General features: G+C 41.2%; 2 protein-coding genes across 2 annotated transcripts in view; both read right to left on the reverse strand.

The window, feature by feature from the left end:
- Nucleotides 1-4,820: 4,820 nt before the first annotated feature.
- Nucleotides 4,821-5,471, reverse strand: LOC135440810 (circumsporozoite protein-like). The gene has a single exon (XM_064700174.1). It carries the CDS (start codon nucleotides 5,469-5,471, stop codon nucleotides 4,821-4,823), a length of 651 nt encoding a protein of 216 aa, XP_064556244.1.
- mew (multiple edematous wings) overlaps nucleotides 5,116-25,788 on the reverse strand; it is an 88,811-nt gene continuing 68,138 nt past the window's right edge. Inside the window, exons 2-9 of the mRNA XM_064700113.1 lie at nucleotides 19,082-19,209; nucleotides 18,171-18,194; nucleotides 13,503-13,600; nucleotides 13,264-13,397; nucleotides 9,328-10,709; nucleotides 8,022-8,164; nucleotides 6,913-7,959; nucleotides 5,116-6,000 (exon numbers count right to left, since the gene is read on the reverse strand). Coding sequence (XP_064556183.1) covers nucleotides 5,758-6,000; nucleotides 6,913-7,959; nucleotides 8,022-8,164; nucleotides 9,328-10,709; nucleotides 13,264-13,397; nucleotides 13,503-13,600; nucleotides 18,171-18,194; nucleotides 19,082-19,209 — 3,199 coding nt within the window. The 3' untranslated portion in view covers nucleotides 5,116-5,757. The remainder of the gene's footprint in view (nucleotides 6,001-6,912; nucleotides 7,960-8,021; nucleotides 8,165-9,327; nucleotides 10,710-13,263; nucleotides 13,398-13,502; nucleotides 13,601-18,170; nucleotides 18,195-19,081; nucleotides 19,210-25,788) is intronic.

The following is a 25,788-nucleotide window of genomic DNA, read 5'->3' on the forward strand; positions in this document are numbered from 1 at the left end:
TACGGACTGTACAATCGATAGATATAGACACCCCCCCCCCCCCCCCCCTCCCTCCCTCCTTTTCCCCGCCCCCCGCCCGGTCGCAATACACACACATACACACACACAAACGCGCTGCATTTATCGATAACACGCATATCGATGCCACAGCACACGACTACCCCGTCCCCCCGCCCCTTCTCCCCCCCCCGCCCCCCGTCCCACAAAACTGCACTTGTCGCTTTTGTTTAATATTTATATACGGAAAAAATTCTTTGTTTAGTAACACTTACAAACAAAAGTCAGCGCCTATCGATAGACACAAGGCGCGCGTCTTCCAACACTGCAAAAAAGAAAAAAAAAGAAACAACAACAACAAAAAAAGAACAATCGAAATTTTTAATTTATTGCTAAATTTTATGTAATAAAACAAATGTTGTCTGCATATATATGCATATATATATGTATATATATATATATATGTATATGTATATGTATATGTATATGTATATGTATATATATATATATATATTGAGAGTTGAATTATCTATATATATATATATTTTTTTTTGCGCTAGCGATAAACGATAAAAAAATTGAAACTATGTGTGAAACGAGTTGAATATGAATAATACCTCCAAAACTTTTTTTTTTTTTATTTTTTTCTTAATTTTTGCCGTAAAATTTTTTGTAATAGTTTGTTTTTTTATTAATTTGAATTTCTGCTGCAAATTTGTTGTTTATTAAGAAAGAAAGAAAGAGAGAAAAAACATAATTTATTTTGTCACATATGCATAAAAACAATTACTGTTAATAATTTATGAAACGAACACACACACACACACACACACACACACACATAGACACACACACACACAGACATTATTTGACCATTGATAATTTTATTGAATATATATATATATACATATATATATATAATCGGATGGAACGAATACATTATGTTAACTTTGCTTACAACTATACACACACACACGCACACGCACACGCACACGCACACACATACATACACGCATATATATGCATGTATGTTTGTTTGTATATACAACTATATAATTTTTTTAATTTATTAGACACACAATCTTTTCTTCTGGGTGCAGTTAATTAATAATAATATCTAGACTAAGACGAACTATATTTATGCACAAACAAATACATATACAAATACAAATACATACATATATGTATATGTATGTATGTATGTATACATACTATTTAAGCTATTTATGTGTATGGCAAAGTGAAGCGATAAACGTTAACCAACACACGCGCACACGCGCACAACAATCGATAGCTAGCGAAAACCAGTGTTGTTAGCTGCGTTCAAGTGTTGCAAAGTAAGCGTTTTTCCCCCTTTACGCCGCTTGTTCTTCAACCTTTGCTGTAAAAACGAATCAAGCGAAAAAAAAAACTACAAAAAAAAAAAAATGCAAATAATTAAAAACTGAGCACAGTGTTAATTAATAATTAAAATGTAATTAAGAGTTTTTTTTTTTGTTTTTGCATGAGACAAAAAGAAGTCCTAACTTAAGGCAATTAATTAATTAAATTATTATTAAAGTTTTGTAAACATTTTCTACACGAGTTGCCTCCAAAACCTAGCTATACAAATACATATATATATAGATATATATATATATATATAGATATATGAATAACATGAGCTGAAAAAAAACTGTTCAATTAATTTATAAACAACGCAACGCACAACTAATTCACATATTTAATTCTTTTCCCCAATTAATTTATTATTGTTCTTATTTTTTTTTTTTTTTTAACTATTTATGTCAATTTGCAAGAAGAAGCATTAACAAGTTAGACGAAACAAAACGAAATGCTAAATACAACTTGAAAATGGGTGTAAATCAAATTCTCAAAGTGCCTTAAACAATAATTTTATACAAAAAAAAATAAATAAAAAAAAAAAAAAGTTAAAGAAAAAAACGAAGAAGAAGCAGAAAGCGGAAAGCAACGTGCAAGCAGCATATTTATTATTTATTATTATATTATTTGCATTATTATTATTATTTTTATATAAATATATTTTATTTTATTAAATATGATTATTATAATTATTATATTATTATTCTTTTTTTTTTATTTTGGTATGTATTTAATTATGAAAAAGGTTACGTTTACATTCTATCTCTTATATCAACTGCTTTACGCATACATTAAAACTATAGTCCATATATACTTACACACACACGCACACACACACACACACACACACACACACACACACACACACACACACACACACACACACACACACACACACATATATATATATGTAAACAAAATTATTTCTATATTTAATTTAAGCACAAGTTTTGGTTCTTGAGAAACACACACACACACACACACGCACACGCACACACACACACACACACACACACACACACACACACACACACACACGCGCATCAGCTCTTCCTCTTTTCGTTACGAAATTCAAGAAAAAAAAAAACGATGAAACGTTGTCTTCCCTCAACCTAACCTAACAATTGGTTATCGATAACAATATCGATAACGATATCGATTTGTTTAGCAAAACAACAAAAAAAACCAAGTTTTTCTCTTCCAGTTACACATTTTCCTATATACATATATACATATAATTTCTCGTTTTTATTGATTTATCATTAATTTTTATACACACACACACACACACACACACACACACACACACCTACATATATTTAAATACATTTACTTTGTACAAAAAACAACAACAACGAAAAAGACAAAAATGTAACAAAAAATTTGTATCAAAAATAAAAAAAAAAAAACAAAAACAAAACAAAAAAAAAAGCATTACATTTAACTGTAATCTATGAATTTTGTTAATGCTGCAAACAGTTATGCTTCCATTAATACACTTACTAATTTTTGTGTGCGTATTCTTATTTAGTGTAATTTCATATACAAAAACTACAAAAATGTGAAGAAAAACCATTTTAGTTTATGCCGAATTCTAAGTTGATAAGCAATTCAAATAAAAACGTTAAAAAAAAAAATAAAGAAGAATCACTTGAAAGTTATAATCGCAGGGCATTTGACTAGTCGGTCATATGTGCTGTGTTTTTCTCCATTGCCTACTTTTGTGCGCGCGCCGTTAATGTGAAATTTAAATAACGCTTCGCTCGTCGTTGCATAGATGGCGCCACTCGCCACTGGCGCGCCAATTGAAAGCATTCACTTAAATAGTCATAAAACGCGTTAGTCCTGACGGTTAGGCAAGTTAGCCATCTATTGGTAATTTTTGTAACATGCTTGCAGGCGACGCGTTAAGCAGTTTCAATAGCTGCCCAAAGCTGGCGCCAGTCAGGCAAACTATGTGTACGACAACTTGGATGCAACTTGGCCATCTATTGGACATTTTCGTAACATAGTTTGAGGCGGCGCTTGAAGCACAGTTCAAACAGCTGCCAAAAGCTGGCGCCAGTCAGGCAAGATCTCAAGCCTCCCAATTAAATGCCAAACTAAAAGTGTATTTAAAAAAAGTGTTTAATTTAATTTAAAGTGGAAATGGACAAAAAAATTATTAAAATTAAGAAAGCTATGTACAACTAGCGAGAAGTGCACGGAACTCGCTTTGAACCTTGCTAAAACTTAAATGCCAAAAACTAATACTTATATACAGCTACATAATATAGATATATATATAAATATATATATTTAGATTTATATTTAAATTATATTTATTTATGCGACACAGATTAAAATAATGCTCTAATGTATTGTATATGCAACAGCTTGGAACTTAAAAGACACATTAATGCATTTTTTTTTTTTCGATTTTCTTCGATTTTTTTAACTTCTCTTTTTGCTGGATTAAATTAAGCTTAAGATTAGGATAAAAAAAAAAATGGTTGAGTTGAATTGCATCTGTTGTGGGTTGGCTAAGAAATAGTTAGATAGAGACTTAATACTTTTCACACAATAACATTTCGAGAATTTTGGAACTTCGTATTACGTCATTTCTGGCAGTGTAATAATTATTCGTTTGCATGCGTGTGTGTGTGTGTGTGTGTCGTCAGGGGAGATGAAGGTGGGAGGGGGGGGGGGGGGGGCTGGGCTTCGAGCTTTTGTCGTTGATATATTTAAAATAGGGATTCGGAATTATTTTGAACTGTACTTAAAAGCCAATCTTAAGCATTATATAAATAACAAATATGATACAAAGCTGGGCCCACTAAAATGTGCACAAGTGTGACCAGGCGGCGGCAAAAGAAATCTAACCGAATCGAATCGACGGCGAAATGCGTTGCCAGCTCGATGGCACTGCCCCAGTGCGAGCGAGAGGGCAACACACAGGCAGAAGAAGACAAACTTTCAAGTGCCTCGGAAATCGGAACGAGCAACAAATATGGTCACATTGTTTTAGTTTGTTGTTGTTGTGTGAAAAGCTGAGAAAGTGAGGTTATGTGTGCACAATTTCGATAGAACTCCATGATCTGGCGAATGATTGATTGAATGATGTACGCGTGTGTGTGTGTTTTGGTCAAAAGCCCTTTCTATAACCTAGGCAAATGGATGCATATAACGAGTCTTAAGACTAAACGGACAATGCAATCGACCCGCTGGCAAAAGCGTCAGACAATCCGAATCCCAAATCCGATTCGGAGTGCGATTACGATTTGGATTCGGATTGCGATTTGTATTCCGATTTGTATTCCGATTAGGATTTAGATTTGGATTCCGATTCGGATTTGAATTCGGATTCCGATCCGGATTTCGATTCGGATTTGGACTTCGGTTTGGATTTGCATTCGGTTTCGGAATTAAATTCCGATTCGGATTTGGATTCCGATTTGGACTCAGTTTGAATTAGCATTCGGAATTGGATTCCCATTCGGATTTGGATTCCGATTCGGATTTGGATTCCGATTTGGATTTGGATTCCGATTTGGACTTCGGTTTGGACTTGCATTCGGTTTCGGAATTGGATTCCGATTCGGATTTGTATTCGGATTTGTATTCGAATTTGTATTCGGATTTGTATTCGGATTTGTATTCGGATTTGAATTCGGATTTGTACTCGGATTTGTATTCGGATTTGTATTCGGATTTGTATTCGAATTTGTATTCGGATTTGTATTCGGATTTGTAATCGGATTTGAATTCGGATTTGTACTCGGATTTGTATTCGGATTTGTATTCGGATTTGTATTCGGATTTGTATTCGGATTTGTACTCGGCTTTGTATTCGGATTTGTATTCGGATTTGTATTCGGATTTGTACTCGGATTTGTATTCGGATTTGTATTCGGATTTGTATTCGGATTTGCCAGCTGGCGACGCGACTTAAGTAAACAAAATGGCACATTGAAAGTCCCACAACCAGAATCTGTTAAGTGCGTGAGGTGCTCCGCGCCCTGCTGCTGCCCCGCCTCCGCCTTCGCCTCAGCCTGCGCCTCCGCCTCCTCACATGTGGCCCCACCAGGCGGCGCTGGCCTGGTAGTAGCCATCGCTGCCCCAACTCAAGACGCTCAGCGGCGGCGGCGGCGGCGTCAGGGATAACACATCGAACTCATCCTCAGGCCCATTGTTGTTGTTGTTGTTGTTGTTGTTGCGCCAGCTGCAGCCACATGGTTGTTGTTGTTGCTGTTGTTGTTGTTGTTGTTGCTTGTAGTGTGGCGTGGTGTGCAGCAGCAGCAGCTGCCGTAGCCTGAGCCTGAGCCGGAGCCGGAGCCTTGTGCGCTTCCTGGCGGGTGCAATGCGTCGCACCAGATCCCAGCCGACGGTGCCCTCTTGTTAGAAAACATTATGGCTACTCTTGGCGCCTAGGAAGGGCTTCTCCTCGTTATTCTTCTCCAGATTGCCGCTCAGCGTTGGATCCGTTGGCCGCTTTCGCTTAAAGAATCCGCACTTCCACATCGCATACGTGAACGCGCCGAGCAGCAGCAAACCGCCCAGCACGGCCAATATGTAGATCCACAGCGGCGTATGCGTCTCCCGCTGCTGGTCCAACAGTTCCGGATAGGCGCGTGTCTCCACCTGTCGAAGGGAAATGTAACTATAACTGACTCGCTTTGTCTAATTTATATATATGTATATCAATATCTATGTCGATTCTGACCGACAGGCTTTGGGTTTGAACTAACAGGCGAGAAGTCGCCGGTTCTAATTTACCCGAAATGCTTCAAAATTCTATAAGTTGCTTGTTTAACTTTATATTCCCCCATTTAATGCAAGGCAAAAGGCTGTCCGTGCCACATTTTCAATATTATTCATTTGCTTTGGTCGAGCAACGCCGGTTAATTTCTCATAGTACACATATTTATGCTATGTATATGTACTAACCTATATTCGGCTAGATTTCGCTTGTTTCTCTCTCTTTTCACTTTTTCAAGCTTTCAATTTACACGACGACGATTTTCACCCAGCGAAGTGAATTTGTCGAAAGCTGTGAAACCGTTTTTAAATGTCAATTTGCATAGATTTTTGAAGATGACTTTCGAAAGTCATTAAATTCATTCATTTTTAGGTCAGACATTATTGAAGCAAAAACAATCGTTTTTTACACCCATATTCCACACTTGCGAGTGGAATTCGCCATAAAACAGACTTAAGCGTGGATTTCAATCAAAATTTCAATTGCAGGCTTTAAGATTTTGGCTCTCAGTTCGTTTGAAAGTTGTTTAAGAATAAATGTTCAATAGTTATTTTTAACAGGGCTGCAAGCCCAAGAAAAAAAGTCGCTGGCTCAAACCAACCTTAAGATTCAGTTGGTAAGCTCAACTCTTACACACGCTTGTAGCCTAGTCTTAGTTCAAACCTTGGCTACTCGTAAACTTATTCATTATTTGTAGTTTGTGCCGAGTTCGAACCAGCACGATGGCTCAAAAACAAGTTAATTTGCCCTTTTTTGTCTAAATAATAATGCAAGAATTCGAAATTCGTACGTACCAAGACATTGTCATTGTTCTCGAGCTGCTCGACACCAAAGTTTTGGGGTATTTTGACATGGGCGGTGGATATGATGCGGACAAGATCGACCCGAGGATATTGGGCGACCAGCGTCGAGTTCCAGAGTCGCGCCTTGATGGTGACCTGCGCCTCCGTCTTGGCCGGCATCGCGAAAAATTCGCAATGGATCTTGATGCAGTGCGCCGTCAGCTTGTCACAGTTGAGCTCGACAATTTGCTGCTTCTTGCCCTTGACGCCGGCCTCCATCCGTCCGTCCATGAAGCGCTCCGGCCGGACAATGCGCTCCAGCGTGTTGCGCGGCAAGCGATTCGCCCGGCCGTAATCCTGCCCAGACTTGTGCTGGCTCTGGCTCTGGCTGAGATTGAGAGATTTGGCTGGCGTCGCCGAGAGCTGTCGGTGGAGCGGCCACTTGGTCATGGAGGCGGGCGCGTTCAGGTAGGAGGCGCTGCGCAGGCTGGCTGGCACCTTGGAGGCGAGCTTGAGCGGATTGATGTACTCGGGCGCCACCGTGCACTCGCCCTGGCCGGTCTCGATGCTCGGCTTGTCCTCCAAATATTGCAGATACTGATCCTTGGCGCCCTGCTCCAGCTCCCGGCCCTGGCCCTGGCCGCTCTCCAGCATCAGCGGCAAGGAGATCACCAGCTGGACCTTGGGCGCCGCCGAGGGACCCTCGTTGAAGATCGAATAGGTGTGCACCAGCGGCGAGCCGACATCGTCCAGCTCCATGGGCGAGTCCTGCAGCTTGGCCGCGCCGCTATAGAAGCTCTGCTCCGGATTCACCCAGCCGCGCACCGTCAGCTCCGCCCGGCGCACCATCAGCACGGTCAGCCGTCGCTCCGGCTTCTGCTCACCGACCAGCTTCGACGTGCTATTCGCAAAGATGTGGAACACCATTTGTGACTCCTCCAGCTCCAAACTGTTCGGATCGAACCGTATCGTTACGTGCGTCGTGGTACCCCGCAGCATCGGATTGCCCAGGCTGCAGGCCACCAGCGTCGTGTTGAAGCTGTTGCACGTCGCGTTCGTCTGGCGAATGAGATGGGAATTTATTGGAGAAGTAGAAGACGAGCCTTCAGCTGTTCACTTACCGGCTTCTTGGTCGCTATGTAGGAGACGCTCTTCTGATGCACGATAAAGAGCTGCGCCTCGTACGCCGAGTCCGCCAGATTGCTCACGTTCACCATAACCTCAAGTTCCGTTTTGTTGCCCTGGATCAGTGAGTATTGACCGTCTGAAAAAGAACAAATGTTACAGACAAAATTCAATTAGAAATATTTTTTTTTTCATTGTGAACTAGTTCACGGAAATGAACTAGTTCACGGAACTGAACTAGTTCACGGATCTGAACTAGTTCCATAAAGGAACTATTTTAATACCATTTAATCATCAAGCTCTAGTTACACATTAAAGCAAACAAACGGTGAACTAGTTACAAAAACGATTTGCGAACTAGTTCACACTAGTTGAAAGTAGTTCAATAACTAAGCTGATTAAGTAAAGTCAAACAGTTTAAATTTCTAATCAGATTCTCAGAGTGATGAATTATGTAAACGGAATTTGAACTGGTTTACTGGAACTCGGAAATGGTTCCAGCGCCTCAAAGCTTATACGCGTTCTTTAGTGAGCCAGTTCAATGAACTGAGCCTATTTTAATTGAGATAAACTATTTAAATGTTAAACCAGCAACAAAAATAAGTTCATTAAGTGGTTCTTCAGCAAGGAACTGGTGCATAGCTGCTCGGAACCAGTTCCGCGAACTAAATGACCTAACTTAGGGGAAGCCCTCGATGAATTGTTTTTTTTTTTTTTATATTTAAATAGCAGTTGTACTCTGTGAGTTACTGCAACTGTGAATCGTTTGTTATGGAACTAGTTCAAAGAACTAAAGTGACTCATTTCGGAAACAATTTGATTAATTGTTTTCATATGTAACAAGCAGTTGTGCTATATCAGCTAATGCAACTGGGATTCTTTTGTAATGGAACTGGTTCACTGGAACTAATCAGTTCCAGGAACCAAAAGTGACTCATTTTGGAAAGAATTTAAGGTATTGCTTTTATTTTTAAATATTAGTTGTACCCAACGAGCTACTGCAACTCGGATTCTTTTGTAATGGAACTAGTTCAAGGAACTGGTTAGTTCTGGTTAATTCCATGAACTAAAGTGACTCATTTGTGCTCTGTGAGCTACTGCAAGTCTAATTCGATTGTAATGGAATTAGTTCAAGGAACTAATCAGTTCCAGGAACCAAAAGTGACTCACATTATGAACAAATTAATACATTTTTTTCTAATTTAAAGCGCAGATAAGCTTAATGCTGTGATTCGTTTGGAACTGGAACTGGAACTGGAACTGCGACTGGTTCCGGGAACTAGTTAGAAGTGAGGAACTTACCCTCTGGCGTCAGATTGGGCTCCGCCTGGAGTCGCAGATCGCTCTCGCAGAGATCATCATCGCCGCAATCCTTCTGGAAGGTGCCCTCGAACTCGATATAGGCCTGCGTCTGGTCAAGGATGGGATTGAGCCGGTCGAGCGGCGAATCGGCCAGCGGCTGCTCCTCCAGCTTGTAGTCGAGCCGGAAGCGAATGGGCGTCTGGATGTCGCGAGTGTTGGCCTTGATGTAACCGGTGACCATTTGGCACTCGATCCGGCCATCGGTGCGGACGCGAACCGGTCGACTGATTATGTTGCTGCGCTTGTTATCCCGATCGAAGAAGACGCGCGAGAATTTCTTGTGATGCTCGAAGGTCTCCGCCTCGACGCTGAGCATCAGATTGAGCTCCTTGGTCAGCTGCTCGTGCGGATCGATGCTGCTGCACGCCTCGAACGTGAAGCACGTTAGATTCGTGGACACATCCATGCGGCAGCCGGCACGATTCGGATCGATATTGCGCGTCTCGTTGCTGCGATAGGTCGTCTGGATGTTGATGATGGGCCGGGCCAGCAGGACGACGGCGGCGGGCAAGGCGCCCACAACCATATCCACATACGAGTTGCCATCGAGATCCGTGTTGCCCGCCAGCGAGATGCCAAAGGTGCGTATCGGCTGGGGCAGATTGCGGCCCAGCTCGGAGGCCTGAATCCGCTGCGAGGGCTTCTCGCTGAGGCCCTGACGCGAGCCGAGATACACGTAGACGACGCCGTCGCCCTCGTAGGGCGCGCCCACGGCCAGATCCTCGCATCTGTCCTTGTTCAGATCCCCAATGTTGGCCAGCGCCAGACCGAAGCGACTCTCCAGGGCGCCGGTCAGACGCAGCGTCGCCTGCCTGGGCAGCATATCCTTGGCGTTCTGATACACATAGACGGCGCCGCCGTCGCTCTTCGAGAAGTAGAAGGGCGCGGCGACAATCAGATCCGGTTTCTTATCCCCATTGATGTCCGCCGTGGTCAGCTCATAGCCGAAGCTCGAGGCGAACTGCTCCCCGTCGATGATCAGCCGCACGGGTATCGGACTTGTGTTCGCCTTGTCGAAGATTACCACCTGGCCGTGGCCGTTCGACCGGGGCGCACCTGCCGCATACGACATCCGCTCCCCAAAGTAACGGCCGCCCGTTACGGCCATGCCCAGATAACTGTACTTATCCACCGGGGAGCTGGCGTCGGAGTGATCGCTATAGTACATATTCTTGTCACGCTCCAGATACTCGCCCCCAATCTCGGTCACGAAAATGGCGCCGCGCCACGTGAACGGGCCCGGTGTGCCCAGCACCATTGTATTGTCATCCAGCAGGGCGCCCGAGGTGCCCACCTGACAGAAGCCGTAGTCCTCGTGTTGCCTGCATGTGTGTGTGTGTGTGTGTGTGTGTGTGTGTGGATTGCACGACATTAATAAATGGCCAAGAATATGGCAGTCGGACGGTGACCGACTGCTAAATACCGTGTGTTCATTATGTTTAAACGAGATTAAGTCGAAAAGAGTTTGCGTGACTCTCAAACTGTCACCCCTGTCAGGTCAGTGACTTTCTAACTGTGACTATGGGAATTACTTTGCAGTTTGTTTAGCTGCCGATTCTCAGAACCAAAGCTAGTAACTTTCAAACTGTAACTCTTGGAGCTCTCTACTCGAACACGCTGACTCTCAAACTGTAACGCCTTTGAAGGCGGTGGCTTTCTAACTGTAACTTTGGGAATTACTTTTCAGTTTGTTTAGCTGGCGAATCTCAGACTGTAGCCCGCCCGAAGCAAGCAACTTTCAAACTGTAACTCTTGGAGCTCTCAACCCGAACACGCTGACTCTCAAACTATAATCAATAACAAACTGTGACTTAAGGTATTATCCACCTTAAGATGCTGACTCTAAAACAATAGCCAATGACTTACCAACTGTAAAAATACTTACTGCTTGACAAAATTAACTGTTGTTTATTAGGCTGGTGGCTCTAAAACTGTTACCAAGCAGCTTAACACTGTGACTTTAGGAAAATCTTGCTGATTATGTGGCTAGTGACTGTAAGACCGTGTAACCTACGAGCGCAGTGACTTTCAAACGGGGACTCAAGGAATTATCATGCTTATGATGACAATTCTTAAACTGTAACCAATGACTTTCAAACTTTGACTTTAGGTAATTACTTCCCGATTCTTAATTTGGAAAGTTTAAGACTGTAATATGTGGCTCACAAACTCTGACTTTGGAATGTTACTTCATCATTATTTAGCTGGTGAATCCAAGACTGTAAGCCCTCGAAGGCAGTGGCTGTCAAACGGTAACTTGAATAGAAACTATAACTGGTGACTTTTAAATTGTAAGCAAAAACTACTCTCCGCATTATCTGGCTATTATTGACTTTAGCACTGACCTACACCAACACAGTGCCTTTCAAACTGTGACTTAAGGGAATAACTTACTAATTAAAGCTGTAACTATATGCTAATTGGACTGGTGACTTTAAGACTGTAAACAGTGATTGACAAACTGTGAACGTAGATGAATTCCGTCTGATTCCTGATTCGGTAGCTGAATGTAAAACTGTAACCCCGAAGGTAGTGACTTTCAAACTGTGACGTTTGGAAATTTTAGCGATGGCGAGATCTTTGAAGAAGGCTCATGAGGAGTCCTAACTCTAGCTCTAAGATTTCTGAGGCCAGACGAACCTTGCCCAACAACTAAACTACTCTCTCTTGCATTTGGTATGAAGGGTATAATGAGTCCAGGGTCAGGCACGCGATGCCAGCGCAATGAAAAATTGCATGTCCAAGTCCGGGTGCACGTCATCTAGCATGCCTCACACATTATGCCATATCACATCATAAAGCAATCTATTCTATGTTTTTTTTTTTGGGCACACCCTGTTTACCCAGCTGCCCCCTGCCCCCTGCCCCTGCCCCTGCCTCCGCCCCCTTCCACCGCTTGTGCTGACATTTAAATAAATTGAAATTTCGCCCTGATGACATGAGTTCCTGCAACGACGACGACGACGACGACGACGACGACGTCATCGCTGTCACACCTGACCAGCACGTCCCTCGCCTCTTCCTGTCCCTTCTGTCCCTGCTTTCCTGCTTCGCCCTAACCTCACACACACACGCTGCATGCTAATTGGCTTAAACTGAAGCTAGACACGCGCTGAGTTCCCCCCACCCCCCGCCCTTTTTTTTGTGGGAGAGTTTCGTTTTTGAAACTTCACCTTGACACTTTTTTTTTTCTCTTTTTTGAATGGGAATGAATCAAACCTGACCATGACAAATTTGCCATTTCGAATTGATTCATTCGAGAAATTTATGTTTCTGCTTTTAATATGCTCGACACAATATTTTATATTTGTTTGTACGCCAAAACTCGGGTCCCCAAGTTTCTTCCTTGCGGAAGCAAAGCTTTTCTCGTTTTTCCCAATTTTCTGTGGATTTTCTATATTTTTTGGAAGGACTTCTGGCAACTCGATCGCGTCTCAAGGATTCCAACTTTAAACTAAGGATTTCAAGTTTCCCATGGATTGAAGAAGTATTTAACTTATCAATTTCTTTTGATTTTTATGCTTTATACATAACTCCCAACAAAAGTCCCAATTTTGGTTTATAGAGTTCTATCACCTACATGGTTCGCTAGTTTTCCACTTTGGGTTAAAGATACTATCTTTAAAGTTGTAATATATATATTTTTTTGGTATTCCCTAAGATCCTTAGGGAATGAAGTAAGCTGAATTTAACCTAATCCTAATGGAAGTCAGATCTACCAGCTCCAAATGTCATCGGTTTACAGCTTCGACTATGTTTTTTAGTTTAGGGTTCAGATCCCCAAGGATGCGGAATATAGAATATACAATATCTTGATAGTTTTAGGCCCTTAATCCTTTCTCATTCCGTTGAATTTTCTGGGCTTTCTTCACCTACCTCTGCACGGAGCGTCCTTTGCATGGCTCGTAGACCTCGTCGAACTGTAGATCGTTGGTCAGGACATAGCACAGACCTTGTCCATAGCGATTCTCGCGCACAATCGTCACGTAGCGATGCGCACAGACCAGCACCTGACGAGGGGGTGGGGGTGGGGGTGGGGGGTTGAGATAAAATCCAGAATCAGTTAGATAATATCGTATCATAGAGTGGGATTAAATCGCAGGGCTGGTGCTTACCTTGCCGCCTAGGCCTTGGGAGCGTACAGTAACGCCCATCCATTGTCCCTCCTTGATTTCGTCGCTAGATGGCGGTATCAGTTCGTCGACATCGTAGGCTGTAGGTGGCGCCAGTAAGCAGATAGAAAAGTGCAAAGTAGTTTTTTTGTTCTTGTTAGCAAAGTGTGTGACGAATTTGTATAAGTGTGTGTGTGTATGTGTAAATATGTGTGTGTGTATGTGCGGGTGTGTGTGTGTCTGTGTCTGTGTGTATGTGTCGCATCAGTTACAACAACAATAACAACAACATCAATAACAACATAAGTGATAGAGTATGCATTAAAAACAATATGTAATTATGTATTCATATGTACAGTTGGTTTTTTAATTTTTAATTTTACAAGATATTCGAAAAAATAAATGCTAGTCTAAACTCAAATTTACAGTATTTACAGCGAGCGAGCAACGGTAACATCTATTGATGCTGTTAAGCTGTTATTTACAGCTGTTAAATAACATGAGCAAAAACGCTGATCGGTCGAGAGAGAGAGAGAGGGAGAGAGAAAGCGAGAAAGCACGCAGCAGGGGAAAAACAAATGCAGGCAGACCTTGCGCACATGTGCAGTGGGGTCCGACGTATTCAGTCAAGTGTGGGGGGAAACGGGGCTTGCTCTACTTATAGATGTCTGCAGAAACGAGTCGCGCTGTTCAGCACATGTGCAACAGAAGAGAAACAGCAAGAACAACAACAACAACAACAACAAAAACAATGATATCAACAGCAACAAGTGTAAACAAAATATACGACTAAACGAAGCATGAAGCAAAAGTGACATGCGATTGCAGCACAATTTAGACTAAGCAAATGCATATGAGAGTGAGAGCGGGAGAGAGAGAGAGAGAGAGCGAGCGAGTAAAAGAGTAAAAGATTAGCGCATATTATTTTTCAACTAAAAATTTAAACATGCAACAAAATAATTTTAACATAAATTTAGTATTTCTAAATAGGATGGCAGCCCTACCCAGCAAGTGTGATTTGTAACCTTTTGACAACCCTTTGTAGCTCTGTATAAAAACTTATTTTAAGCACAGACATGTCCTTCATTAAACGTTCTTAATTCGCCATATTAAAAGTAGGTCATGAACTCGTCCCTGCCATAATCAGTATATGAACATATCCCAGCCAAACATTGCCTTGTAAAGTTTACGGGATGCAAGACCTCAGTGTGACTGGAATGTTGCTGCTTGCGCCTGCTTAGGCGGCTCTGCACCAATACAGACACACATGCGCAATAGAAAGATGTGCTGAGAGGAAGAGCGAGAGCGAGAGCGAGAGGGAGATGGAGAGAGTGGGCGAGCGTTAATAAGTTTGTGTGAAACGTAACGAAATTGATTTAAAATGCATTTTAAAGCATTAAAGTGTTGAAATATGATAAATGACTATAACAGTGTGCCCGCAGCGCAAAGAGAGAGGTACAGAGTGAGAGAGAGAGAGAGGGGCAAAGAGAGCTGATTGCAGTTTTGGATGGAGAGGTGAGTTTATCATTTATGATTTTTGAATTGCTGCTGCGCCTTTTACTGCCTGTTTTTTTATTTTTTTATTTCGGGCGTGGGCTGTTCTGGCGGCAGCAGCTTTGACGGGTTTGACGCGTTTTAAAACGCGCCGAGTGAAAGTCGCATTACAAATTAAACACACCTGCGGCCCACGCGATTTAGGCGCAGCTGCAGTTGCGTGCGTGCGTGCGTGTGTGTGTGTGAGTGTGTGTTTCTTTGTCTTCTTATTGGCATAGGCCCAGGCCCAGGCCCAGGCCCAGTGAACTTTGCACTGCGCGGCGCGTTTTTGGCATTGGCAGTGGGCTATTGGGTTGCCAGCTGGCCTGCATTGGAGGGGTTGGGGGCGTGGTGCGTGTCGCGTCTATCGCTATGTGCGGTATTTGGCTCAAAAATGTCGAGACGCATGTTGCACAAGAATTTCTTTATGCCACACAAATTTGCGTTTTGCCGCAGTTTATTTTTATGCCGCTGCAATTGTTGTTGTTCCCGTTCTGCTGCTGCTGCTGCTGCTGCTTTTTCTTCTGCTTCTTCTTCTTCTTCTTCGGTTTTTGCATTTTGTAAAATTTGTCACGTTCTCGGGCGCCGTGGCAGTGGCAGGCCGACTGCCACAGTCAGCAGCACGCTCTGATTGTCGCGCGTTACCAATAGCAAAGGCCAGAAATAACAACAGCAACAACAACAACAACAAGAAGAACAACTGCAAAACGGGCACAGCCACAGCCGACGTCGACGTCGACGCCGCCGTCGCTGCTTTGCAAATATTTGGAATGCGAACGGCACATTAACATTGTCGGCGGCGGCGGAGGGAGAGGGGAGGGAGGGGGAGGGGCATATGCACAGCTGTTGCTGCAAATGACTTTACAGCTCAATATTTAAATAATTTGAAGCCGGGTAAATATAATTAAAGCTAAATGAGACGCCAATTGGCAGTAAATTGTCCCCCTTCAAAAGAGAAAACAAAACTAAATGAACGGCACGGCGAAATTTGAATACCCTTTCCGACTGATTTATCATATGGAAGTTAAGCTTGAGCTTAAGATATCTAAGAACAGAATTGGTTTTAGAATAAATTGGGATTGTTTTAAGTATTTTAGGTTCTTGATATAAGCACTATTCATACTTAAATCAATTTTACTTCTTTCTAAATGTAATACTACATAAAACATATCCCACAAAGCTCTCTAAAAAAAGTTAAATTTCAAATGGAATAGGATTTTGGGATAATTTATTCTTAATTGGAATACAAAATGCTTGAGTATAAAAAAAAAAACAATTTTTTATTAGAAGTCCACTTTTGATCAATTATTCACATCGAAGCTATATAGCAAAGTGGTCCGATCCGTTCGACTTCGATATAGATAGATGCAAGTATAAAAAATTGCATAGCAAGTTTCCCTAATGACATACTTTGTGAAGAAACGAATAATACTCTTCGTAAGGGTATCAAAAAAGAATTATGGAGCGCAGTCGCAGACGTTGACGCAGCTGTAAATTCTGCGAAACAATTTGGTAATGAAACAGGGGAAATGCCCAACAAGTGATGACAACAAATAACCGCAAAATAGCAATAATGAGAAGCTGTGCAGTAAATTAACGAGAGAGAGAGAGAGAGGAGGGGGAGGGGGGAAGGGAGACTGCCCAAAAACATTGCAGTAAGGCATACAAATCTTTCCCAAATCGTCTATAACTGTTTTCAATGTACAAAAGTCTCATGCAAAAGCAATGTTAAATCGCTCTAGTCGAGTGTGCGCGACTAACAAATACCCTGTAGCTGGAACAATATTTTCCACACACAAACGAAAGTTGCCTCCTATAATCTCTGAGATCGTATAGATTACTATAGTTTTTGTCTGTTATATGATGCAGTTTTCTCTAAATCTTAATTCCATATTATAAAACAAAATTCTAGCTAAATTCGAAGAAAAAATAATGTTTCCGTCCCTATATACACTATTAATACCTGTCACCAGCGGCATTAAATACTTTAAAAATATTTAAAAATTCACAGTCTATTTATGTTTTCTTAAATGTTCAAACACATTTAAATACATTTTAGCATAGAATGTTCGTTCTCTTTTCCATATATATATTTTAGTTTTGCTAAATCAAAGGTCGAATTTCGTATTTCGAATTTCAGCTTTAAGATAAATATAAATTTGCTTTGCCAAATGAATCAAAAAAGCCCGTTCCTAAAAACGTTCAAATTAATATTACCCCAGGGAACGGCGATAAGAAGAAAGGCAAGTCGCGGCATTGGAAATGCGAAAAGTACGACGTTGATGATTTTTGGGCTAAGCAACGGCATGCCCAATACTGGGTTGCATTCGCAGCGAATGCCATTAAGTTGGCTGCGCTAGAGCATCGTTAAGTTGGCTGCGGCCAATTGCCATTCAGTTATAGTTTATGGCAAGTAACAAATTGTTAGCCTGACGCGAATGCAAAACTAGCCCCAAAGCCAAATAGGAACTCCGAAGCGATCGTGCTCGACGAGTTCTCACAGCGCTAAGCGATGATTTGATATGACGAACTAGTTAATTACAATGATTGTTCGGTCAAAATGCGTCAACTAGATTGCTGCTAATTGGCAGCAGACTAATAAATAAGTAGCTAATTATCGATACAATATTATAAATATATAGAGATGAAGATAAAGATAAAGATAAAGATATTATGATTGGCATGTAAATTGTTGCCAGAAATCGAATAAATGTATGTTTATAGACAAGCTTAAGTGTGTGTTAGTGTGTGTGCCATGTGCTTGATTCGGCGGATTCAGCTGCATTTAGCGGCGCATGCAACAAATACAAAATGGCGGCCCCCCCCAAGTGCCGTTAACTTTAGCTACGGCATGCGTGCGTGACTGTACATGAAGTGATAGCCGTTTATCGATAGATTTGTTATTGTTCGATTATATACAAATTGTGAGTGTGCGTTAATTAGGCAAATCTCAATGCGTTTATCGATAGCGCAATATTTATCGCGAATGCGTTAATCGTTCGTCGCATTTCGTTGGGTTAAAATAATGTGAGAGAGAAATCAAAGCGCAAATGCAAATCATAAAGTAAGTTTGTTAACAAACAAATGAATTGATCAAATTGTGTGTGTTACAACAAATAAAGCACCCATACCACTTACTAGGTTCATAAGCTCCGCCAGATGCTAAATGATAAATTCGTTTTTTATTTTCGATATCGTTTGGTTTTTGTTTTTTGTAAATGTCGAAAATAGTTGGTCAATAATTTTTGGGAGAGTTAAATGAGTTTTCCATATGCGCACCGAATATTTTAAATATATATATAAATATATTTGATTTGTTTTGTTTTGGTTTTTTTTTTGGATGGGGAATTTACGTAAAGAAGAGAACGAAAACAAAAATAAAGAGAAAAGAAAATTAAAACAAAGGAAATTATAATAAATATATATATGTTTGTGTTGGAATAAATATTGATTAAGAAACTAGTTCTATACAATAAATAGAATTAATGTTACTATGGATATAGCCAGATGTTGCCATAGCTATATACTATATAGATTAACTATAGTAATTAACTAACAGTTAGAAACGTTTTAGTCACAGTTCTTTATACAGCTGCACGCGATTTTATGTACAGACAGAAACTAACCTAGGAAAATAATAATAATAGCTATACAAGTTACTAGATAATACTTATGTTCAAATAGAGAATCGAAGACTCAACCTCAACCTGATCTCGCACAGATCGCGGCAAATGTGTTAGTCACTGCGTTTAAAGGTTATCAAAAGCTTGACATAAGTCTAATGTGAGAATCGTTTGCTTTGGTTAGTTTCGCTTCCATTTTCGAATTCTTTCTTTTTGAAATAACCTTCACCTCGCATATTATGAACTAACATTATTTGTTTTCGATTAAATACAGATTTTCAACTAAAATCTTGACAGCATTCGCGACTACTTTTTTCGATAAACTCAATTAAATTAGGCTTAAATTATATACGTAGTGCTTATTATTTAAAAAAATACTAGTATTTCTTCTTCTTCATCTAGTTATACGTATTTTTCTCCACTTACATCTTCGTCCATCGGTGATGACCTGCTCGCAATCGTTGTAGTCCGTCGAGATGGGGCACCTGTACAGGGCGCCCGATTCATTCGTGTTCGGCTGTCGATTCCGGTCCAAGGGCGCGCCCACCAGAAGGCTGTAAATGTAAGAGGAAGAGGAAGAGAACAATAAATTATCGATTATTTTTTCCCAACAACTCATATCGATGGGCATTAAAACTGCGAGGCTGGCAAAGTCGCACGAGTGCACGATCAACAGATCAGACAATCGATATTAATCGATATTCATCGATATCGATCAAGTAACGGTGCATCCGATGTTTTGCGGTCTCGTTGCTAGGCGATGTTTTGCGGTGCCTCGAACCGTCGGGACCGTCAAGGGAAGGGGGGGGGGGCCTGGGAGAGGGGCTACCAATGAAATCGATTTTGTGGGTGGAACCAGTTCAATGCACCTTTACTTTGATTATAGCACGCAGGGGCTTGCACAAAATGTAATTACTTAGGAACACTTAAAGCGCACTCTCCACAGCTGAGCAGAGGCGGCGGAGCGGGGGCGGGGATAGGGGATAGGGGCTGGGCGGGGGCGTGGCGTTGTGGAGGGGCTGTTGGGCGCGTCAACACGAAAAGTTGTTGCTAATGAGGCAGGTGAAGCCAGGTAAACTGGCTTTAAAACCCAAACGAAGCATGATCTAAACGCGAGTTCTCGCCTCGGAGGATACCCTGTAAAGGGCCTCGGCCGCATTCTGTTTTCCTGCAGAACTTCAGTGCTTATTGGCGAGAATTTTCGATATTTTTAGGCGATCAAGTGAGTAGATAACCCGAAAACTCAATGCTGAACATTTGAAAAGAAGTTTTACATTTCCAAAAAATGTCATCATCGAGCTATGCTTGTCTTTTCGATAGTTATCGATAGTTTAGAAATGAGGAAAACTATCGCAATTAAATTGATTGACTGTAGCTAATATATTATTCGAGATGTGCTTATCTTTTCTCCCAGTCGATAGTTATCGATAGTTAAGAAATGAGATAAACTATCGAAAAACTAAGTAAATTTGTTTTGCGTCTGAAATAAGAAAATATACAATATTTTATATCATAATTTCCGAAATCCTAGGTCGTCTTAACTTCTTGTTGTCTTGTTTCTTTCAAAAAGATTCGGTCGCAAAGACGCTCACAGAATCAATATACCCCATTCGACAGGTACATGTACATGTGCATCAAATCGCCGCTTCACCCACGTAGCACAGTGTAAACATGCAACTTCATTATCGTCGAGCGGCAGCAGCGGCGGCAATTGCGGCTTTATGGACGCCATTAAGTGCAGCACCTACACGTTGCCACATGGCCATGTTGCGTCTTTAAGTGCCCCAAGCCCCCAACAACAACAACAACAGCTGGAGCCAAGCCAAAGTTGAGGGCAGGTCCAAGTCATTTGCTGTTTTGTCGCCAACCAATTGACACTTGCCCCGCACATTAACCAACACTGGCCGCGCTCTCTCTCGCCGTCTCTCCCGTTTTTACGATGCGTCTTAAAGTGTTATTTTTTTATTTTTTTCTATTTATTTTAGTTGCTTGCGGATTCGCATGTGTTTTGCGAACTAGTTCTTTGCTTAATGAAGTGTTGAAAAAGCCTTAAAAATAAATTGCAATTCAGTTTCTTGGTACTAAAGCGCAACGCACTCATTTGAACTTTCGCACAATGCAGCAACAAAAACTCATCAAATCTTTTGCAGTTTTTTTGACGAATTTAAAAATCATATTGAAAATGAGTTGTCTTTTTTTTGATTGAAACATTAGCTGGGTAGGAAATGGCACATAAAAGTTCAGAACTAGTTCTGTGAGCGGCAAGTTTATGAACTACCCGTCGGAGCCATCAATGCGATGTTAATGGCTTTTGAATATCTTAATGCACACCCACTGAACCATCAAAGCAAGCCAAGAACTGGTCGCCAGCAACAAGCTAGACCTGATTCCGACTGGACTCGAGCTGCCCCGCGTGCCCGGCGCCCGCTGTTCAACACTAAAACTTGATGTTGTCGTGCAACACTGTGCAACACTGCAGCAGGTCGCATTCTACATTTTATATAGCCTACTCGTGTCACGTTTGTGTTAATCGCCTCCCCTTCCGCTCTCTCTTTCCCCCCTCCCCCCCCCCCCCCCCTCTTTAGGCCTTGTTATTGGGCCATTTCGTTGGGTCTTTTGAGGTCGCGGCCAGTTGGCTGCTCATTTAGCATGTTTAGCTTCATGTCAACTGGCGAGATTTGGTAATGAAATGTTAAAGAAAAAGTTAAATTTTAAAGTTAATAAAAAAAAACATATCTCTGCTCTGGTGGACAGTGCTCGACTGTCATATGCCCTGTGCCCATTCTGTGTGCAGTCTTTAAGCAGAAAATAAAATATTTTTCAAATATTCTTAACCTATGCATATCACATACCAAATTTGTCGGATCTAGCTCGAATAGTCTCTGAGTTCTATGAGGTAGAGCGAAAAGCGGATTGATCTAGCTTGACTTTAGACTAAATATGTGTATATAGAATATGCTGAATGCATTCAAGTGCTACTACTCTATGCTTTGAGAGATGGCAACTAAGTAGTTCACATTTATGATATGGCTAAATATATTAATCGAAAGTTCTTTTGGTTCCAGAGCTGATGCCACAATGCGAAGGATTGATTGAAAAGGTAAAACAAAGACAGCTCTATAAAAAAAGAACTGTATTTTCTCTATTCTTATGTGTAGAAATTGTAATTTTCAAACAAACTAAGGCATAGATCGAGCAGAGGCAACATAGAGCATATCTGAAGGAATTTGGATAAAGACGAATTAGATCACATCTAAAGAAATTTGGATAAAGATGGCTTCATATAGGCTCCAGCTCGATTGTCAATTGTTAATTTCTCGGTTCGAACCTGGTTCTTTTGCAAAATAGGCTTAAACTGTTTTATTTTTTATTTAATTCACCCCAAGTCACCCGGAACTAGTTCACAATTGTATGCATTGAACTAGTTCATGGCTGGGCAGATTAAATTCTAGTCCTCCTAATCGACTTAACGATGTCTCGCCTTCAGGTTCATGTGGTGGAACTGATATGAACCGGTTCATTTAGCAGATGAACTTGTAGAGCAGCAGACTTGAATAGGTTACGGTTAAAGCATGCCTGCTTTTATTTGTTATAGACATCATTTACATACAACTAAATTTATTTCTAATGGACACCGTCTCTAGGGTATACCGAAAAGAAAACTTGCTTTGACAAACAGAGGGGAAGCAAACAGACAGACAGACAGACAGACAGAAGAAGAAGCACGACGATGACGACAACAAATCTGCGTCTTCTGTTCTGTTCTGTTCTGTTGGTAGAACATAAATCTGGGCATGGCAAGCCCATAAATCTTGGCCTCCTCCTCCGCCCCCGCCTCCGCCTCCCCCTCGTCTGCATCGGTGCAGTCCATAAAACCGTATTTAATGATCTCTGCGAGCCGCTTGGAATTTTGAAATTCGGGATTCTGCCAAGTTTGAAAATTGTGTTTGATCTGGCAAATGGCAGACGCTGGGCTGATTTAATGCCACTTGCCACTTAGCTTATCAATTAGGGGGGATGAATTGGGGGATTGGATATTGGATCTCCCCAGCCAAATCAATTATCGTAGGCTGCACTTTGCTCCAGTTGCAATTGAAACTCGCCTGAGTCGCCTGGCAAGTGAATGAATGCACTCACTCACACTCACACACTCACTCACACACTCACACACTCACACTCACACTCACTCACGCACTCGAAACACTCGTAGAATGCATTTAATTAAATTTAAGCATTAATTGCCGCATAAACGCGGCGCGCGTGTCATTTCAATTGCCACAAAAAAAAAAAACAAAAAACAAAAAACGAAAAACAGAACCAGTTCCAGAACCAGTGCCAAAGTCGGTGCCCGCCGTCGCATTCGAAACCCTTTCAAGTGGCTTTCGGTCAGGGCAATCAAGAAAACCCCCCCCCCCCCCCCCCCCTCTCTCTCTCTCTCTCCTCGCAAGTCTTAGTTCTCGGCAGGGTTGCCCGCAGCTGAAGAGTTCATGGAAATTTGATTGCTTCAATTATGAATTATATTTCAAATTCAATATTCAATTGAATGCAATGCAAAAAGGGGACGATTTAAAGATGTGGAACCGGAACTACTTCATAGTTGACAGCATTTAATGCTCATTAGAGTCAAACTCAGAAGGGGTGAGGGGAGGGGGGGGGGTGAAGCCTCACAAAACAGGCAGGAGCACAGCCTTGAAGTCAACGGAACTAGTTCCAAGGTGTTCGAATCTCAGTCGTTTTCCTTAAAGTCGCTTGTAACTAGTTCAAATTTAAGCGAACTGTGAACTAGATCACAGCTGCGAAAGTTTAATTCTAGCTAGAAATTTTCAATTTGCTAAGTTCACACTTATCGACTCCTCAAAGTGATTCTGCTTGGAAGATTTACTTGGTCGTTTATTAACTTTCTTTCGAGTATCTTTGCTGTTGTCTTTCTGTTGCTGTTGCTGAAAATTGCATTAAGATCGGTTAAGAAACACAGAAGTTATCAAAAGAAGTTATCTGTATACATGTGCACACATACATGAATTCCATAAAAAGAATTGCAATTACGTTTGCATTGTTTGTGCAACTTATCTAACTTATTTCAGTTTCAATTCTTGCGATGGCTGCGAGGTTTGCGGCGATGGCAAACTAGTTAGTTAGTTCGGTGGGTTGCGAGTTCGACACCGGCCGAGGGAACTAAGTTGTTTGTTTTGTAACTCTTTTTTTTTTTTAAATTAATTAAATTATTAATTATTATTATTATTTATTAAATACGTTCTGGGTACTCTCCTCTCTCTCGATTTATTCTGTCTTTCAACTTTAATGCCAGCTAAAGAAGTTTGTTTTATTTCAAGCGCCCTACCCCTCTCCCCTCTCCCCCCCCCCCTCCCCCCTCTCCCCACTGGTTTCAACAGCGTCTTCTCTCGCTTTTATTTGAGTCTTTAATTATTTTCTTGTTGTGCTTTGTTTTGGGAGTCTTTGGCTGGTTTGTTTGTGCGGCTTATTAGTAATCATTATCACAAGTGTTTTCAAGTGCTTGCAGCCAGCTGCCTTCCCCGCTTCCCCCTCTCCACCTCTCTGCCGCCGTCTGTTCCTGCCACGAGTGTGAGTCGAGCTAAGTGTTGCAGCATCTCACACACACACACACACACACACACACACAGAGTCGGTCGAATTCCGAATGCTCTTTATATTATTTGTTATCATTTGTCTGCTGCACCCTGCCCCCCCCCCCCCCCTTTCACCATTGCCCCTTTGGCCGCTCTGTTGCAGCTGCCTCCCGCAACTTGCCACAACAAGAATTTCATTTAATTTTCGAGTCTTTGGGTTCCTTTGTTTGCTTATTGTTGCGACAGTTTCGCCACCCCCCCTCCCCCTCTCCCCGATAATCCCTTGGTGGCCCTGCTCGGGTTTATATAAATATTTATGCTTGAATTGGAGACAACAAGAATGCTGACATTGCCCCCACTGCCACAGGCTGCCTGCCACTAACTCTGCCCCTGTCCCTGGCCCTGGCCCTGCCTCTGCTTCCTCCTCCTCTACTTCTTCTTCTTGTTTGGGGTTGGTTCGGATTCAGTTGGTGCTTCTGCTCTTCTGGCCATTTGGTCCATCGTTTCATCGTGTGGTTTATGAAATGGAAATGAAACTGGCGAAATAAGCCGCGACAACAACAACAACAACAACAACAACAAATGATTCATTGATAAAATAGAAGCGAATGACGTAGTTTATATATTATTGTTATTATTATTATATTTGCTTTTTTTTATCAGGTCATAGAGTCAGGTGCCCAGCTATCATCGTGACTCAGCTCGGACGCGTAGACATGGCTGCATATAAAATTATTTCGTATTTAATCTAAATAAACATATCGTGTCTTTATTATAATTCCAATTTGCTTTTATAGCCTTGCCTGTTGGCAGAGGGATCAAGCGCATATATCAAATATTCCAAATTATAATCCCTCAGTTCAGTCGACCTATAAAGATGTTAATAGTCCGTCAAAGGGATCAAGCGCATATATCAAATATATTCTTGGGCATTCCCGAATGTCGAATATGCAATCTATAGTTCTTATAGTTCCTCAGTTCAAGCGGCCTATAAAGATGTATATATAGTCTGCCTTTGTATTTAAAACACATTCTGAAACTACGAAATATTCATAGTCCGATCTATTCAGAAATCTTAAGCTCTTAAATATGAGTTGTTTCCTTTCCTATTCAAAAAGTGAAATAATTTAGAACTGTGTAAGTTAAGTAAGTTTCATATCTGAAAATCGATTTATATCGATATTTTGCAAATGGCAGGAGTTATCGATAAAAAAGTTGAGCAAGTTCTGGAGAACATCTTCTTTTTCTTGTTAAAATATAATACTTTGAAATTGGCAAGCAAAGGAATTCAAAATACTAAAGGAATTCCAATTCAATATTATGTATCGATTGTTATCGATATGCCGAAAATGAAAGTTAAGCTGCTTTTGCGTATATTTTAGGAGAATATTTTCCGTATCTTATTTAAAAATCATTTCAAAACCAGCCAAAAACGTTCAGAATATTAAAAGAATATGCATTTATTTCAATTATAAACTTCAAAATATATAATATTTGTTTCGATATTTATCGATATTTCCTATATGGCAGGAGTTGTGCAAAAAA

Source organism: Drosophila montana, unplaced genomic scaffold (genome assembly GCF_035044405.1).
Source record: "Drosophila montana isolate Dmon_TW-CO22-7 unplaced genomic scaffold, ASM3504440v1 contig_1687_1, whole genome shotgun sequence".
Lineage (NCBI taxonomy): Eukaryota > Metazoa > Arthropoda > Insecta > Diptera > Drosophilidae > Drosophila > Drosophila montana.